This window comes from Typopeltis vanoorti, chromosome 7 (genome assembly GCF_054136105.1).
Source record: "Typopeltis vanoorti isolate ZY-2024b chromosome 7, IOZ_Tvanoo_1.0, whole genome shotgun sequence".
Lineage (NCBI taxonomy): Eukaryota > Metazoa > Arthropoda > Arachnida > Uropygi > Thelyphonidae > Typopeltis > Typopeltis vanoorti.
Window position 1 is genome coordinate 2144176 of NC_143555.1, and position 18917 is coordinate 2163092.

At 37.1% G+C, this 18917-nt stretch overlaps 1 protein-coding gene across 1 annotated transcript in view; it reads left to right on the plus strand.

The window, feature by feature from the left end:
- Cad87A (cadherin 87A) overlaps positions 1–18917 on the plus strand; it is a 1045423-nt gene that overhangs the window by 346405 nt on the left and 680101 nt on the right. Inside the window, exon 11 of the mRNA XM_090395555.1 lies at positions 12729–12841. Within this exon, the coding sequence (XP_090251681.1) occupies positions 12729–12841 (113 nt within the window). The remainder of the gene's footprint in view (positions 1–12728; positions 12842–18917) is intronic.

Genomic DNA, 18917 nt, shown 5'->3' on the forward strand with positions numbered 1-18917 from the left:
GAAGCTTTTACAAGTCAGAGAGGTTGTTCCTGGAATCAATAGAAGCCCTGAAACATACTCCAAACCTCAACAAGTATGGCGGTATAAGTCTACCAGAGATTTGGGAGACAGTCATCCTAAGACCAAATTAATATCTTTTTTTTTTTTTTTTTTTTTTTTTTTTTTTTTTTTTTTTTAACTCAGATGGCGCCTACTTAGGACTTTAGTCTTTATGTTGCATGCTACAATTACTCATACTAGTTCCACTGTTGCGAGACAACCGGATTGCGGTTGTCTCGCTACTGTAACAAACTTTGTTTGTATGCTCTGAAGATGCTGGATATAATACCAGTGAAATATTAGCATTAAAGTTAATAAATAGTTATTTTCTTATCAATCTGTGTTCACATCTATACTGTGAAAATCCAATCGACATGTGTGACGAACACATAATTAGAGTAGTGTAATAGTGATCATTGAAAATGTAGAGAGCTTGCAGAATGATTTCAATAGGCTGGCAGGTTGAGCAAAAGATAATGGATACCTTTTTAATATGTAAGATATAAAGATATGCATTTTGGGATGAAAATATTACCAGTTATTATTATCCAAAGACTCATCTCGGGGGGGGGGGGGGGTCCTATTGTCATATGCGCAGCTCATCATACCATGCCTTAAACCACACTCAACTTATCTGCAGACCCCACCCCCTCTCAGGCAAGGCATTCCAATCATTTACAACTCTGCATGCATAAAAATTACTTCTTACCCCCCTGATGACACCCTCCTTATACAGCTTCCAGGGATAACTGTAAACTGTGTGCTATTACTTGCTATTTATAAGCTACCATTATTATTATTTTTATAAATATTCCTTTCTTATTGCGTACTTAGTTTATCTACCTTTTGCACTACGAGTTTTATGCCTATGGATACTAGAAAATTTATTTTATAAGACTGCGCCACCAGTATCTTTTAATTGGCATAAAACTCAGTAATATGGCCGGTTGATTTCTCTCTCTCTTTCTCTAACACAAATTCCTTCAGTAAAACTTTACAAACAGTTTTGGTCTATTTGCACTTAACTATACACTTCAGCTATCTTACTTAGTTTCCTGCTCTTAAGTTAACGGTTTTTTTTTTTTTTTTTAGGAACAATGCATTGTAATATAAACAATCAGGCTGCACTCTATTGACATATAATTAAAACACATTTTATTTACAATAAAAAAAACAAAATACATTAAATAAGTGATAGGGAGGTTACTCTCTCTTTCTCTCTCTCTACCTATCCTTATATACTTTTGGTATAAAGAATCAAACTTTCCCTTTTCAATAGCATTGGGTTTACAGTGATACTGCTGGACCTGGCTAAAGCCTTTGACAGGATACCACATGGAATTCTAATCCGTAAACTACAACATATGGGAATGGATATAGGGAGTGTTGGTGGATAGGGAGATGAAGTTTAGGGGGCACATTGCAAAAGTGGCTAAATCAGCTCATCAACTCACTTGGTTGTTGAAAAATACTTTGATGAGCAGAGACAAGCAAGTTATTGTATACCTCTGTACTGAGCCTTGATAAGACATCTCGACTACTGTGCCCAGATTTGGTCACCTAGGTTTCTTCTTGATGGGGAGGAGGTGGAGAGGATTCAGAGGCGAGTGACCAAGATGATAGCAGGTCTATGGAATGAACCTTATGAGAACAGGTTGAAGATGTGTGGGTTGCAGAAATTAGTTGATAGGCAGAAAAGGGGAGATATGATTGAGACATTCAAATTGCTAAAGAGTTTCTATATGATTAATTCAGAGGATATTTTGAGATCAGGACTGGTGATGGGAGAAGTAGAAGACACCTATGGAAGCTCAGCAAGAGTGTGGTTAGGAATGGTGTTAGAGGTAGGTTCTTTACTTTTAGAGTGGTGAATGAGTGGAATAAGCTGCCAGAGTCTGTTGTGAGTGCTATGACAGTGAGTTCAAGGCAAGGTATGATAGATACTGTGAGAATGTCGTATAGTTGTGTGGACATGATGTTTAGGGCCTCCCTCGATGAGTCTAAGGACTCTCTGGAGTTGCCCGTAATAATAATAATAATAGTAAATGACAATACAATGTAATAACTCTGTTACTTCTCTGCTTAAAATAATCAAATCGCCGAGACTAATTTACTCATAAAGAGATTAGCTAGTTATGGCAAGTTATCTTACAATTTATATTCCACTTAACAACAAATCAGAGGACTCGCTTATAAATATTTCTTATTACTATTTCTTATCAGTCCATCTATGACATATCTCCTAGTTTACAAAAAGAATGTACATAAAAAGATGAACACACTTACAAAGGCTCTTTCTCACGACACCTTCCAAAAGTCCTACATCAAAGTCTCTTTGGTTAGAGACTTTCATCTCAGGCCTTAGGTTTCCATCTGGAGAGTCTTGTTTCAGGGGGAGCGTTACGTCAGAATATCAGCGGGTCTTGGACTGCAATCTTTCTGGTATTCAAAAGCTCAGGCAAGAAGTTTCAGCATACAGGCTTGAAGATCACTCTGCAGCTTTTTGCTTCCGTTGACTTCCCGTAGCACTAGGACATCCGACTGGCACTTGGCATCGGCTGTTCTCCCAATTTTTCCTCTGGCATGGGTTCGCTGTAAGTCTGGTCCTCTGCTTCTGGTTCTCCGTAGACTGCCTATGGCTCTCTTCGGTAACAGCGCTTTGCCTCTGCTCTCTCGGCAACTGGATCTTGGCTCTCCTCTGTCATCAACTGGGCTTCGCCTCTTCTCTCTTGGCAGCTGGACCTGAGCTCTCCTTACAATGTTCGGCTCTGTCCCCTTTTATTTTTGCCTTCACGGGACCTTGCACCAAGGGTTGTAAACCCCAAAGAAATCAGCAGTTCTCCTTGATCTTTTTGTTAAGGCCGACCCATTCTTTTATCTCCTCCGTGCACTCTTTTTTCTTGTCTTGTCGGGCAGTGGAAACTTCTCTAAAACTAGAGGATCTCTTTGATATTAACTTTGAAGGTGTTCATGCATGCACAGAGCTCACAAACAACTTTCTCACACACTTAATCGTAAACAATTGGTGCACTTATAAGTAGCTATTATACTAGACTTCCAATGGCAAAGCATTGCCTTTGTTTTTGACATTCTAGAAACTTTAGTTAAAACAGTAAACACAATCAATTTCCATAGGGTTATTTACATTAATTTTTAACATAAAATACATAGAGACAAACAAGGTTATTTTTGTAACAGTTCTCATGACACTTGACCTCTGTAAAAATCGATGTAAAGCGCTTTGGTATTTTTAAGCTACATCGATTTTTATATAGCTTCTCGTTTTCTCCTGATTTTCCACCTTTTTCTGTTAAACCTCTTCTACATTGATCCTATAACAGCCCTTTACTAACTTGTAGATATCACCCCTCTTCCTCCTGTCCACTAGACCCTGTAAATTGCATCTTCTCAACCTTTCCTCATATTTGACATTCCACAGAGCAGAAACTATCTTAGGAAGTTGTCTCTGGATGCTTTCCAACATCTCTTAGTCCTTTTGAAAACCAGTTGACAAAATCTGTGCACAGAAGTCAATGTGTGGCCTAATCAAAGTCTTATACAATGGAACAAGTATCTCTGTATTTCTACAAGTCAGTATCTTAGGAAGTTGTCTCTGGATGCTTTCCAACATCTCTTAGTCCTTTTGAAAACCAGTTGACAAAATCTGTGCACAGAAGTCAATGTGTGGCCTAATCAAAGTCTTATACAATGGAACAAGTATCTCTGTATTTCTACAAGTCAGTGTCCTCCACATCATTCCCAGAATACTTTGTGTTGTCCTCACAATTTTGGGAATGTGTCCCCTAAATTTCAAATCCTTATCCACTATCACTCCAAGATCTCTTATTTCCTCCACCTCCAACAATATATCCTCACCAAGCATAAATTCTACATCCTATCTTTGTTTCCCAAATTTTAAAACCTTACATTTTGCAACATTGAACTTTCATCCCCATTTCAGTGCCCATTCACTGAATTTATTCAAGTCTTCTTGCAAGGCCACAACATTTTCTCTACTCTTCATAGTTCGTCCCAACTTTGCATCAGCTCTAAACAACCGAATATCCCCATCCAAATCTTTGCCAATATCATTAACATGCATTGCAATGGTCCTAAAGCAGACCCCTGAGGCACACCACTAGTGACTTCCTCTTCTGGGATATTGCTCCCCCATACACTACTTGCTGATGTCTGTCAGATGCACTAATCTAACATAACCCCATCCACTCTAGTTTGACTATGAACTTAATCATGCAGTAATCTATCAAAAACTTTTGCAAAATCCAAGTATACTACTGTGTATCCTCTCCTCTATCCAATGAAGCCATCACCTTATTGTAACAAATTAAACCATGATCTCCCTTTAGCAAATCCATGCTGTCCATCAAAGATAATACCATTGTTGTCAACCCAATTCTGGATCCTAGTTATCACCATCTCTCCAACACCTGACATGCAGATAGGCCTATAATTTGATGCCTGAGTTCTATCACCCTTCCTTATGAAGTGGCACAATCTTGCCCTCCTTCCACTCCTTTGGAACTCGACCCAGTGCAAGACTCATGTTATAAAAATATGTTGAAGCAGATGCCAGCTCCATGGTGCATTCCTTCAGAATACATGGTGATATATTATCAAATCCTACAGCCTTATTAACATCAATTTTGCTCAATTCCCCATACACCTCTTGTTCACTTGCAGTCGATCTCTCCTCCCCGTCATCAACTGCTCTCAAACTCTCTATGATGTCACATTCACAAAAATGAAAGATCTTTATGAACTGCTGATTAAGTGTCTCCTAAGATTCTTTTTGGCTTCATTAGTTAACTGCTGCTCATACTTCACTTTTGCTACCCCCAACCAAGTCACCCTCCTTGCTTGTTCTTTGTAATCCTAATGGAATTGAATATTACTATTTCTCTTATGCTGCCTCCATAATGTCTGTTTTTCTCTGTATTGTATGCTTAATCTCTTCATTCATCCATTTCACATCTACCTCATTTAACCTTCTCACCCTTGGAATACATTTAGACATTGCTTCTATTAGACAGGTCTTGAATATCCCTCAAGCTGCACTGACATCCTTTCTAAGTCCGCCTTCCATGCTACACCTGCAAGCTATCTCCTGAGCCCCTCATAATCACCAGCCTTGTAGTTCCACATATAACTTTTCCTCACACTGCTGGCAACCATCCAGGTAATCACTTAATGGTCACTCTTGCCAAATGGTAGGTGATTGACATCTCATTTATAATTACATCCTCTGATGAGATAATCATATCCAAGACCTTCAATCCTCGTGTGCCCTCTGTTATATAATGTCTGAGGTAGATGTCCTTCAAAAACCCACTCATTTTCTTTACTTCCAGTTGCTATCTCATCATACCAGTCTAAATTGCCATACTTTTCTTATTCGCTTGGCTAATTTGATTATACACGTCATAGTCACTACCATCTACATTACCAGGTCTATAACAACATCCCACTAAGTATTTCATTCTATTCATCTCTATCTCACACTATACTGCCTCAATACCACTGGTGCTATTTCCATCTTGCATCTATACTTTGTATGGACATAACTCTTTATCATCACTCCCTCCCTTTTTACCCTTTCTATCCTCACGAAACACATCATACCCTTCCGTCTGTATTCACGTCAGTGTGTCTTCCTCATCGAACCATGTCTCGCTTATTCCATCAATTTTTGGGTGAACAGACTCAATTAATGAAACCATTTCATTTGCCTTGTTTCTTACACTTCTAGCATTTGTATACAATCAGAGAAACTTATTTCCTGGATCTATAGCTAGTTCCTCTGACACCACTTATTTGATGTGACTTCTCCATGCTTAACTCGAGCTATTTCTTTTTCTTCTTATTCATCTTCAAACCTTCTTCAGATCCAACTGTTTTCCCTTAATCCCAGGTCATCCCCTTCCCTTTTTGGCTATACATGCATTTGCATCCTCTTGGATATCAATCTTTCTCACATTGTGTTCCTCTGTCCACCCTGAGCCTCCCTGTTTCCCAGTCTACCTTGCACACCTGTTCTCTCATTCTCTATGCTCATGCCACTCACTTCCTAATTCTAACCACCTCATCAATTTCTCCTCTCTTACTCTTGTTTTTTCACTTTGCTTCCCACTTGATCAGATTCATTCTCTTCACTCAACTCTCTACCTTCTGCACATTAAACTGCACCTCTTTCTCCTCACACATTTCCACTGTCATATCTGGGCAGCTTACCTACTACCTTTCCTATCACACTATTATCTTTTATCAATCTCAATAACTTCCTGATATCCAATCTGATGCGTTCTTTGTTCGCAGTCAATTTATTTGTTCCTATTATAACTTCCAACTCTTTTCTCGCTTACTTCTAATATTCAATATGTGTACTACATTGACAGAATGGTACACCAGGAAATTGATGCTAAGAATTTGGTCTTGTTGGTGAATAGGGAGTTGAGTCTAGAAGACATATCAAGGTAGCTAGTCAGGGAAGTGATAGTGCGACTATGAATATAAAATTCCAGAAATTGGTGTAAGATAAAGGATGAAAAAAAGACAATAAAGATGCAGGACTGGCCTCAATGGAAGGAACACAGTCAAAGGACTTGAATGATCTGGTAATCAATTGTGGGAAGGTAAGGGAGATTGGGAGAAGCTACTGTGCTTATACACCAATGCAAGAAGCATTAGGAATTAGATTGCAGACTTTGTGGTCTTAATACAGTTAGTCAGTTTACAAATTATTGGTGTTAGTGAGATGTGGTTAACAGAGAATTGCTTCATGGGAATAGAATGCGATGGTTATAGTATTTTTTGTTTTTGGAACACCTGTTCCTGTACACCCTTTGAGGGTACATGGCAGGAATATGATGATGATGATGATGGAACACCTGGTAGATAAAAAGAGGTGGTGGGGTATTATTGTGGTTCCAGAACAGTAATGTCCTCTTAGTGTGAAACTTGAAGAAAGCACTGATGATAATGGCTTTGAGGCTTTTTTTTTTTTTATGTAGCTCCTATCCATGACTTTATTTGTGAACCTATAGTATATTTGTACTGTGGGATAGACCCAGAAATGAATTATGTTTGTATATATAAATGCCAGAAGTCTGAAATAAGGAAACCAAAATTGATGCATTGACTGAGTTTGCTCAACCAAAATTGTTGGAATGAAGACATGGTTGGATGAGTATGACATTCAGGATGTCATCAAGACTCCATCTGTATTCCACCTGACAGGAATACAGATGGAGGGATATGATGTTTTTTGTGAAGATAAGAAAGGCAAAAGGGTGGTTTAGTGCTGTTTATGATAGAAAAGGAGTTGTACCTATGCAAGGTGAAGATGCAATAGGGAAATAGTGGCAGTGGTTTTGAGATAGTACAATGTGAGATAAAGGTGGATAGAATGAAATATAAGTTGGATGTTGCTGTAGACTTCATAAAGTGAAGGTCAGTGAGAATGAAATGTAAGCAAATTAGCCAAGAATTATGGATGATTTTAATTATGATAATATAGGTTAGTATGATGCTTGGAGGGGGGGACCTCACCCCTACTGAGCGTCCCTCGGGTGATGGATGCAGGAAGCTCAAGCGGGCAGCTCTGAATAACAAATAAGGAGCCGTGAACCAAAAGCGCACTTGAGAACCATGGGCAGGAGAAGTGCTGTAGACCATTGTAAAGATGCCAGCAAGTAGAAGAAGAAGACCCCAGTCCTGTGTGGCTCTTTGCAATCCCACCAAAGTGGTGGTGAGAAATCTGCAAGAGCAGGAGGTGCTAAGAATCTCACAGAGGAAGGTAGACCACCATCTGGAAATTCGACCCTGTTTATTGGTTCTTTCAACACTCAAACTCTGTCTTCCAATTCCCGTATTGATTTCCTGTTTCAAGAACTGCAAAATGTAAAGTTTGATGTCCTTGCTATTTGTGAAATCCGAAGAAGCTCTGAATTAACTGCAAAATGGAACAATGGCAACCAGATTTTCCTGGGAGCTTCAGATAATGCTACAAGGGCTGGAGGAGTTGACTTCATCATAAATGAAAAGCAAACTAAAAATATTATTTCTTGCACAATCCATTCTGAATGGATTGTGCAAGAAATTAAGAACACTAAAATTAAAAATAGGAGAATCAGTAACAATAAAAATAATAGTAGCCTATGCACCCACCTCAACAGCTGACAAAGAAGAAATAGAAAATTTCTATGATCACTTACGAGAAACATTACAGAAAAAAAACAACATACACAATAGTGTGTGGGGATTTCAATGTAAAGATTGGTACAGGATTTATTGAAGAAAAAATACATTGGACCATGGGGGAAAGGGGAAAGAAATGAACAAGGTGAACTCCTGGCAGAATTTGTAGAAGCAGAAAGGTTGTACATTATGAATAGTTTTTTTTTAAAAAGAGAGTGGGAAAAAGATGGACTTGGCAATCTCCAAATGGAGAGACAAGAAATGAAATTGATTTCATTCTAACAGATTGCAAAAGAATAATAAAAAATGTCGAAGTCATTGGGAAAACCTACTGCGCCATTCATTTAAACCACCGTCCAATGAGCCACCCTCAAAATACATAGAAAAAATGAAGAACGCATATGAGCACAGTCCAACCATAAAAAACGCTCAGAACAGAAGAATTTAGAAAAAATGTGGAAGAAAATAACTGGAAATTAAAAAATGACATCGCTGAAGATTTAACGAACTATAATAATCAGTTAATGAACTGCAAAGAAAGAACTTCCCATAAACTTCCTCCCAAGACCAGGGAATGTCTATCAGCAAGAACAATAGAACTATTGAAGAAAAGAAGTACTGAAAGATACAGGAAAAGACCGTTTAGAATATAAAATTATCTGTAACCAACTGAAGCAGAATATCAAAGACAACTTTAACATATATAGAATGACAAAATTGGCAGAAGCAGCTAGGCTCCACAGTAGCCTAAAAAAGTAGAAAAATAAATAAATCTAAAGCCTTCATAGACAATCAAGGAAACAGACACACAAACAGAGGTGAAATGGAAAAAATAATAAAAATCGTTTTATGAGAACCTTTACTCATCTAAACAAGTAACCACAGCTCCAGTACTAGACAAAAATTTGGAAATACCATCTGTCCTACTTGAAGAAGTAAAAATGGCTATCCACCATATGAAAAATGACTGATCACCAGGAATTGACGGTATAAAATCTGATTATTAAAAAGGGATGGATAAATACTCATTAAAGGCTCTAGCAGAAAGATTTACCCGATATATATACAATTAAGGAAAGTACCTACTGAATGGAAAACATCAAAGACCATAATTCTGCATGAAAAAAGGTAATAAAGGAGACATCAGTAACTACAGACCCATCTGTCTATTAGCACACACATATAAAATATTTGCCAGAATCATCTAAACAGAATACAAACCTCCATCGACAAAAATAGCTGCAAAGAACAGGCTGGTTTCAAAAAAGGCTTTCCGACAATAGATCACATTCAAACTATTACTCAGCTAAGCAGAAAGATGTAGAAAATACCAGATTCTACTTTGTCTTCTTTTTATAGATTTTAAAAAAGGCATTTGACACTGTTGAATATAACACAGTATTCCAAGATTTAATAGAACAAGGCATAGAAAAAGCATACATCCAACTCATAAAAGATATCTACAAAGAAGGCACAACAAATATCACCCTTTTCAATCACCCAATTAAAATCAACTTAAGCAGAGGAGTACGCCAGGGTGATGTCTTATCACCTAATCTCTTCACATCTATTCTGGACAGCATCATTCAAAAAACTAACATGAAAGGTGGAATAAACATTGATGGCGAAATGTTAAATATCCTATTATTTTCCAATGATGTGGTATTAATATCTCACTGACCCAAACTCTTAGAATCAGTGCTGAATAACATAAGCCAAAACTGCCAAAAAATTGGATTGGAAATATATCCGGACAAAACAAGATGGATGAAAAACAAATATTGTAAAGTCCTTTCTTTTAGACCAATATTTAGTATTTTTAGACCAAAATACTGGCCAATACATACATGCTAAATCATACCACCGCCCATCACAAAAATATGGAGTCATTAACACCCTTAAAAACAGAGCTATAACAATTTACTCTAATCAGCAAGCTCTTAAACAAGAATTAAAAATTATTAGCAACACATTTATAAAGAATAGCTATAACAAAAATACTATTAATAAAGTTATTCATCAAACTTCATCAAAAAAAATTTAGATTACAGTAAAATCATAGCTATCCCATACATTAAAGGGTTATCAGAAAAAAATCAACAGAATCCTACACAATTATAATCTCAATGCCACCTTTAAACCACCTACAAAACTAAAAAAACATATTCAACTCTTCTAAGGATCCTCTCCTCCCATTGGCACATCCTGGAGTTTATTGCATCTACTGCACCTGTAACTTACCTTATATTGGTGAAACAGGACGTACAATCCCTATACGTAAAAAAAGAACATATAAGACACATTAAATATAACAATTTTGGTGAAGCAGGCCTCTCAGATCATGCTCTCAGCACCTTACACCAAATTGATTGGAAAAGTACACACTCTTTACACCATACAAAAACCTGGTGTGAAAGAAAAAATAAAGAAGCCTACGAAATTCTGATAAACCACCCTAATATCAACAATAATAGTAGCATGAAAATTCCAAGAATCTGGATAGCACATATTCAGCCTACTTAATACTTAGTATCTGGCATACTTTAGGACTTTAAGCAACCTTCAGCTAGTATTGGGAACTATTCCATACCAACTGGTTGAAATTTAAATGTATAATCATGTTTTTAATATATATATATATATATATAAACATGTTGCTCTCCAGCCCAATGTAATTTTGTAACCAGTAGATAATAATAATAGGACTCTAGCATTGTTGTAGTAAAAGTGTTTTTTTTTTTTTTCACCAGAGGTCAGGCCAATAATTGTTATAATGGTTGGTCAGTAACTTTAGCAAACCATGTAGATTGTAGTGCAGCATGTTTCTCTGTATATAGTGTATATGCTCCAAAAGATGACCTTGATATGAAGGTCTAAACGTCGAGTGTTGATTTTGGTTTATATTAAACTAAAGTTTTACTCAAACACGGTAGTTGTCTCCATAATTTTCCCAAAATGAAATACCGTTAAGATTATACAATCACTTTAGATTTCCAGACCATTGAAAAAGTTGAAGATTACATCTACCTTGGCCAGTCCATAAAAATGAATAATGACATATCAAATGAAATAGCAAGGAGAAAAAGAGCTGCTTGGATAACCTTCAACAAAATAAAATCAACAATTACCAACCAAAACACAGATATAAAAATAAGAGCCCATCTTTTTAATAGTCACATCTTACCAGCATTAACTTATGGCAGTGAAACATGGAACACAACTCTAAAAGAAGAACAAAGCTTAATAACAACTCAAAGTTATATATATATATATATGTATCAGAAGCATATATTCTGGACTTGCTAGGTTATAGCAAATATTCGAAATGTTTTCGAAGCCCAGTGATATTGCCACATTATAGCAATATCACTGATATTATATTTTTGTATTTATTCCTGTTAAAGACTCTAAAATTTGTGGAGAGTCTCCCGTAATGCTGAATAGGAAACTTTTCGACGTGTAACAATGCATCCCATTCATTTTAGTAGCTCAGGCATGCAGTCACAAATACAGACACCTTTGAGCACTTTGTACAAATGGAACAGCAGGTCAAAATTCTTAGCATTCCAGTGGTTTTAAACCATCCAGAAAGCGAGGCAGAGTTTGCACTGAGACGATAGCACCCAGAAATCAGTGGCTGTGATTGGTTATTGTTCAACCAATCCAATTAAACATTGTCATTTGTCATGAGTTTTACCGTTTTTGTTTTCTGAGTTTCGTCTGTTTTGTGTGCGTGAAATGTGAATTGATAAGTTTAGGACACTGACATAGACAAGTTTATAATATATACTTTTCTATAAATAATTTATAACTTTTTTGTTTCGAAAATTGGTAGCATGGAAAATGGTATCAATGAAGAATGGTAGCATGGAAAATTTATAAATTTTCCCTGCTACCATTCTATCCATGCTATCCAAGTGTTTCAGGCGCAAACTTTGTTTGCTCATACTTGGATAAAGGATTAAACTAAATTTATTATATTCTAACCAAGTGAAAAATAAACTTTCAACATCTTTCTCTAAATCCAGAGTAATTTATTAAAAAAGGGTGGCACACCATTTGGCAACTCCTATAGGTAGAGATGACCTGCTAATGCTTCTGCCTGGTATCTCCACTTGGGCCTGGCTCCCACTGAAGGGACCTCAATAAAGGTCGAAACTAGTCTGGGTTGTGGCCCTTCCCTTAATGCATAACATTAGACATATCCGCAAGGAGATGTGTTTTGCATTATGGGAGACACCGAGATGGGAGTGTTGGTAGCTTGCTCCACCTTTGCAAGGAGTGTCCTGGTGTTGTACCACCTTACCCCAGTCCTGAAGATACTTTCAGGCGCAAACTTTGTTTGCTCACACTTGGATAAAGGGTTAAACTAAATTTATTATATAATTATATTAATTATTAATAACAATTTCATAATTTTTTTAAAAAGCTCTGACTCGTAGTTTACATGCTAGTTATGGTTTTTGTTCATACAGATCCTGAAGAATTTTTTTCCATCCACCCAGCATTAGGAGAGTTGAGAACAGCCAAAAGATTAGACAAGGAGATATTTGACAGCTCTAATGGAGTGATTACTGTAAAAGTCAAGGTAAGCTGGGTTATATCAGTATATCATTATTTTAACTTTATACCAGAGATATTAGTCCATCTAGGATGGATATTGTATGTAATACAAGAATATCTAGTTCCTACTGTGTATTGAAAATGTTTTCGAAGCAAGAGAAACTAGGGGGAAGCCAATTATGACATAGAGATTTGGAAGGTGGGGAAGGGGTGAAATGCACTACTTACTTATCTTCTTTGTGTTGCATGGAACATAAGGCAGAGATCCATTTCTTCCAGATTTCTCTGTTCTGAGCCACTAGTTTGGCTTCTCTCCAGCTCTTCCAGCCAGTCTTCTTAACTTTTTTGCCATTCTCTGCCAAGTTAATTTAGGCCTTCCCTTTTTCAGATTTTCTTCTGGGATCCATGTCAAAGCCACTATAGGAATCGCTCTCTCTTTCTGCTGTCCATTCTCACTAGCAAATACTATAAGGGGTAGTCTGAAAAGTTCTCGGCCTAATAATATAAAAACGAATTTATAACTTCAAAATTATTTTTATTTTTCAACATAATCTCCCTTAAGACTAATACATTTATTCCAGTGATGCTCCAGCACCATTATCCCATTCCTGTAGTGGTTCTCAGTAAGATCTGCAAAATGCCCCTCTACAGCTGCAATCACCTCTTGATTTGAAGAAAAATGCTGCCCAGAGGAAGAGTTTTAGTTTTGGGAAGAGGGAGCCAAATCTGGGGAATAGGGTGGATGTTCCAACAATTCATAGTGTAGATCCCTTAATTTTCACATTGCCAATCCACCTTTGTGGGCAGGTGCATTGTCCTGATAAAAGATGATTTTTTCTTCTGCAAACTGGGTCTTTTCTCACGAATTTTTTCATCTAGTCTGGTTAAAGGATCGGAATAATATTCCCTGGTTATTATTTTATCCTTTTCAAGATAATTAAAAACAAAATGCCTTAAGTATTCCAAAACACCGATGCCATGACCTTTCCTGCTGATGGGACCGACTTTGTCTTCTTTGGCACTGAACAACTGGCTTCTGTCCACTGTATTGACTGCTGTTTGGATTCTGGTGTGTAATGGTGAATACAAATCTCATCCATAGTAATAAATCGATGCACAAAATCAGTTTTATTCTTGTTAAAATGCTCCAAGTACTGTTCAGAGATTTTCATGCGAGTGCGTTTTTGATCTGCAGTGAGCAAGCGCGGCACCCATCTTGCGCAAAGCTATTTCATTTGCAATTCTTCATGCAAAATATATCCTACATGTTCTTTTGAAATACCTACAGTTTCAGCAATTTCACACACTTTGACTCGCCATTCATCAGTGATTTCTGGTGTTGTTACACTTTTTTGGATGTCCTTCACATGGATCATCTTCAAGGCTGGTACGGCCGCATTTAAACTCGGCAGCCCATTTCTTAATTGTCAAAAACAAAGGAGAAGAGTGCCCACAAACTTTTATGAACTTCGAATGAATTTCTTTTGCCGTTAAACTTTCTTTTACAAAGAATTTTATGACCACGTGATACTCAGTTTTGTCCATTTCGAGGGATACAGACAATGCTTTTGCTTTAGACAGCTGTATAAAAAAAACTACTTGATAGAATGACTTACAATTTCACACGAATGCATATGACAGATGTACCAACTTAGGAAAAAAAAAATCTTGAATATAGTGTTGCCATCTATGGTGGAGGCCGAGAACTTTTCAGATCACCCTTGTATATTCCTCTTCCTCCTATATAGGATGAATTTATGCCCTTGCTTATTTTCAGATCAATTTCATCTTCCTTTTACATTTTTCTTATTTATTTTTATATCTGCACAAAACAGTACTGAAATTTTTATTAATGCTGATCTTTTGTTTTATTTATTTTTTTATTTTTTATCATTCCCTCACTCCTTCTTTGATTTTTGTTTTCTTTTCTCATTTTCAAAATGAATTCTATTGATATGTCTTTAATTTGGGCTGTAACAATACAGTGATCTACAACTTAGATCATAATTCATTCATTCTCTTCAGCAGCTGTTAAAGTGAATATGCTTACTTTTGGCTTTGTGTTGTCATGTTGCAAAAACAATAGTTGTTCCTCTGCTACAATATAATTAATTCCTTGTTTCAACTTTCTGATGGTTTCCCTACTTCTGCAAATCATCATTTGTAGCTTCTGGTTGCTTACTTTGTGATTGTTCATTAATATCAACTCTATCATTGCTGTTTCTTCATCTTCATTCTCAAATGATGTCATGTTTACAGGTTTATGGTGGTGCAATTGTATAGATGTATAAATTAAAGATGCTAAGAAATTATATACTTGGTTTAATCCTTTATCCAACTGTAAGCACACCAAGTTTGTGCCTGAAGTATTTTCAGGACTGGGGCAACTTGTATAAAGAAGCTAAGACTTCACATCACTTGCCTTAGTATCCCATAATGCAAAGCACATCTCCTTGCAGACACGTATAATGCATATGCATTATAGGAAGGGTCGCTATCCAGATTGGTTCCAACCTTTATTCCTGTGTTGACCTGACTTTTCAATGAAAGTCTTGCTTCTTTCATTCCTTAGATACTGGAAAGGTATCTAAGGAATGAAAGAAGGTAAGATAGTGCCATTCCATAAGGGTGGTAGCAGATTGGAAATGTCAAATTATAGTCCAGTTTGTGTTTCATCAGTAGTTAAGATCTTTGAGAAATTAGTGAAGGACCATATACAGCATTGGGCAGATGAGGGTAATGTTATCTGTGAGAATCAACATGGATTTTTTAAGGTGCACTCTTGGTTTAGTAATATGATTGCCTTTTATAATAACATGACAACAGTGATTGATGAGGAAATGGGATATTGTGCTATTTTTTTTGGATTTTGCAAAGGAAGTGGGAGCAGACCAAGAAGTGATATTAAGGTTGAAGTAATGCAGAAGTCATATTTTCATATACAAGTTGCCAAAAGGTGTCGCAACTTATTATTAAATTACTCTGGATTGAAGAAAGTTGTTGGAAATTTTTTCACTTGGTTATACTATAAATTAAAGATACCAAGAAATTACATACTTGGTTTAATCCTTTATCCAAGTGTAAGCAAACAAAATTTGCACCTGAAGTATTTTTAGGACTAGGGCAACTCGTATAAGGAAGCAACTCATATTTTCAGGTCGTGAAGTATTTTCAGGACCTGAAAATACTTCAGGCGCAAACTTCATTTGCTTACACTTGGATAAAGGATTAAACCAAGTGTATATATAATTTCATGGTATATTTAATGTGTAGTATACCAAGTGAAAAAACTTCAAACAACTTTCTCTAATCCAGAGTAATTTAATAATAAGGTGTGACACCTTTTGGCAACTCGTATATGAAAATATGACTTCTGCATTACTTCAGTTTCTTCTTGGCAACGGTGACTCATGAAAATTCATGTGTCACCGTTGCCAAGAATATTAATAGTTGTATGAATGGTATGAATAGTTGTGATTGAAATCATTAGAGTTTTATTCCATGTTTTAATAGTGAATTGATTATGGTTACTTTTAAATGAAGTTTGCGAGTACTTTTATTCAGTTGAGTTGGATTCTGGAAGGCTATTAAACTGAGAATAACACAGGTAAATGAACTGAAATTGCAACGAGGCTGATTCACTAGGCCTAAAATCCTCTAGAATCACCATTGTTAGCACATTTATTTCAGGTCTATAGACTTGCAGGATTTACTTGTGTTTATATGCAAATCAATAATGATGAATGTGTTAGATTTGGATGCCTTCACAGATTCTCTTGATGAAGAGCCAGCACTTATCCTTGTAAATAAGCTTCAAAGTTTAAGCTTAAATGGCCATCAAATATGATAGATCTCGACATCATTATAGATTCTCTAGATAAAGGGCTGGCATTCAGCTCCATAAAGAAACTCCTTAAGAAGTTCGAGCTTGAATGGCCCAGCTTCCTAAATTTCTACTCTTTACCCGGGACTGATGATGATCAAAATGAAGACGCTCCTCAAAAGGAGGAAAAACTAAATCTAGTAATCTCTGACTTTACTCACTCAGATCAAGGAGAGACTCATGCACGCAAAAAGTGCAAAACTCTCGCCTCGGAGTCAACAAATCATAATGGCATGGATGAAGATGCCCCCAACACAGATTCCTCAGCCTCCACCAATGAAAAGGTGCCTCCAGTCATTCTAAGGGAAAAAAAACAGAGATGGACATCCTTAAGAACCACCATGACCAACCTGCAAATTAACTACTCCACTGCCAAAAGTAGAGGAGGGGCATCAAAATTCAGCCTGCTACAGTGACTGATTATAGAAATTTAACCAAGGAGTTCGATGTAAAAGGTATCCAATATCATACCTTTACATTTACCTCAGAAAAAAATGTAAAAGTGGTACTCCGAGGAGTATCAGAAGACATCGAAACAGATGAAATAGCTGCTGACCTCAACATGCAAGATATGCCTCCCATAAAGGTCAGCAGAATGTACAGATCAAACAAGACCCCTATGCCTCTGGCATTGGTGGAGATACATAATATCTATAAAAACATATACAACTTGAAGACAATCTGTGGGCTTACGGTCTCACTGGAGCCACTTAGGAAGAGGGCCTCTTCTGGGCAGTGCCATAGATGCAAAAATTTGGCCATGCCCAGAAGTTGTGCAAAACTCAATACAGAAAATGTAGTGAGACCCACCCCACACATACCTGCTCCAAGCCAAAATCCACCCCGGCTAAGTGAGCTAATTGCAGTAGCCCTCACCCTGCTAATTGCAGAGGGTACATTTGCCACCCCAAAAACAGGCGAACTGAGTTAATCAGTCAATCTACCAGTCATTATCAGAAACAAGAGCTCCAGAAACTCAAATTCATCAGTTTCACACCAGTTTGAACAGGATGACAGGTGTTCACCCATCATCAACTGAGCCTGCCAAAAAAATGAACTTTCAACACCAAACAAGAACCTATGCTGACATGGCCCACCCCAAAAAGACAGTCCAGGACCAGAATATGCCAAATCCACATTCAAATATAACAGCCATCATCACCTCTTCTCTTGCAAATATGTTGCAGGATTTCTGTAACTGAAATCCGTCACTAAGCACTACAAAAAATTCTTACAGCAAACTCAGTCCATTTTATCTGCACTCTCCAATGCGTAGGAAAAAATTCACCCCAGATTCTTTAAAAATTATTGCTTGGAATGCTAACGGCTTCAAAAATAAAATACTAGAAATAATAGAATTCAATGACAGATATAATCCGGATATATTACTAATTAACGAAACTCATCTGAGACTTACTGACAATCCCGAATTCAAAGGATACCAACTTTACAGGGATAGGCTTGATTATAGAAGTGGTCGTACAGCCATTCTCATCAAAAATCACATTAACCATCACACTGTAGCCATCCCTACAACCACTAATCTCGAAGTCACAGGTATCAATGTCATCACTAACTCTGTCGTAAATCTAAAAGTCTATGTCGCTTACAACCCACCATCAAAAAATTGCTGACCACATATCTGGATGCCATCCTCGGAGTTAAACTACCACTCATTATCACCGGAGATTTAAATGCAAAACATCACGCCTGGAGCAGTAGGTCTATAAATAGTAATGGTCGCATACACTTTAACTACACAAGCTCAAATTGCACAGCTGTGGCTGGCCCCTCAGTGCCAACTCACCACAGTCCGACTAGTTCCTCCGACGTCTTGGATATAGTCGTCCTCCAGAATGTTAACCTGCAGTACACCTGGAATCACTGAATGAATTATCATCAGATCACAACCCTATTCTGCTCCAACTGGGTTATCAGAGGGAACTTCCCTCATCGCCTCACACCTTCATTCCTTGGGATAAACAATCCAAAATGCTTCCAAACTACATTGATCCCATTCCTCATATTAATTCCAAGGAAGAAATCGAATCTGCACTCAATAAACTTACTGATCAAATCAACACAGCCATAGCATCTATCTCCTCAAATTCAACTGTTTTTAAGCTTAAAAACAGTTGAATTTGAGGAGATAGATGCTATCAAATTCAACTGTTTTTAAGCCTAAACGACTATCAGATGATATAATGAATTTAATCAG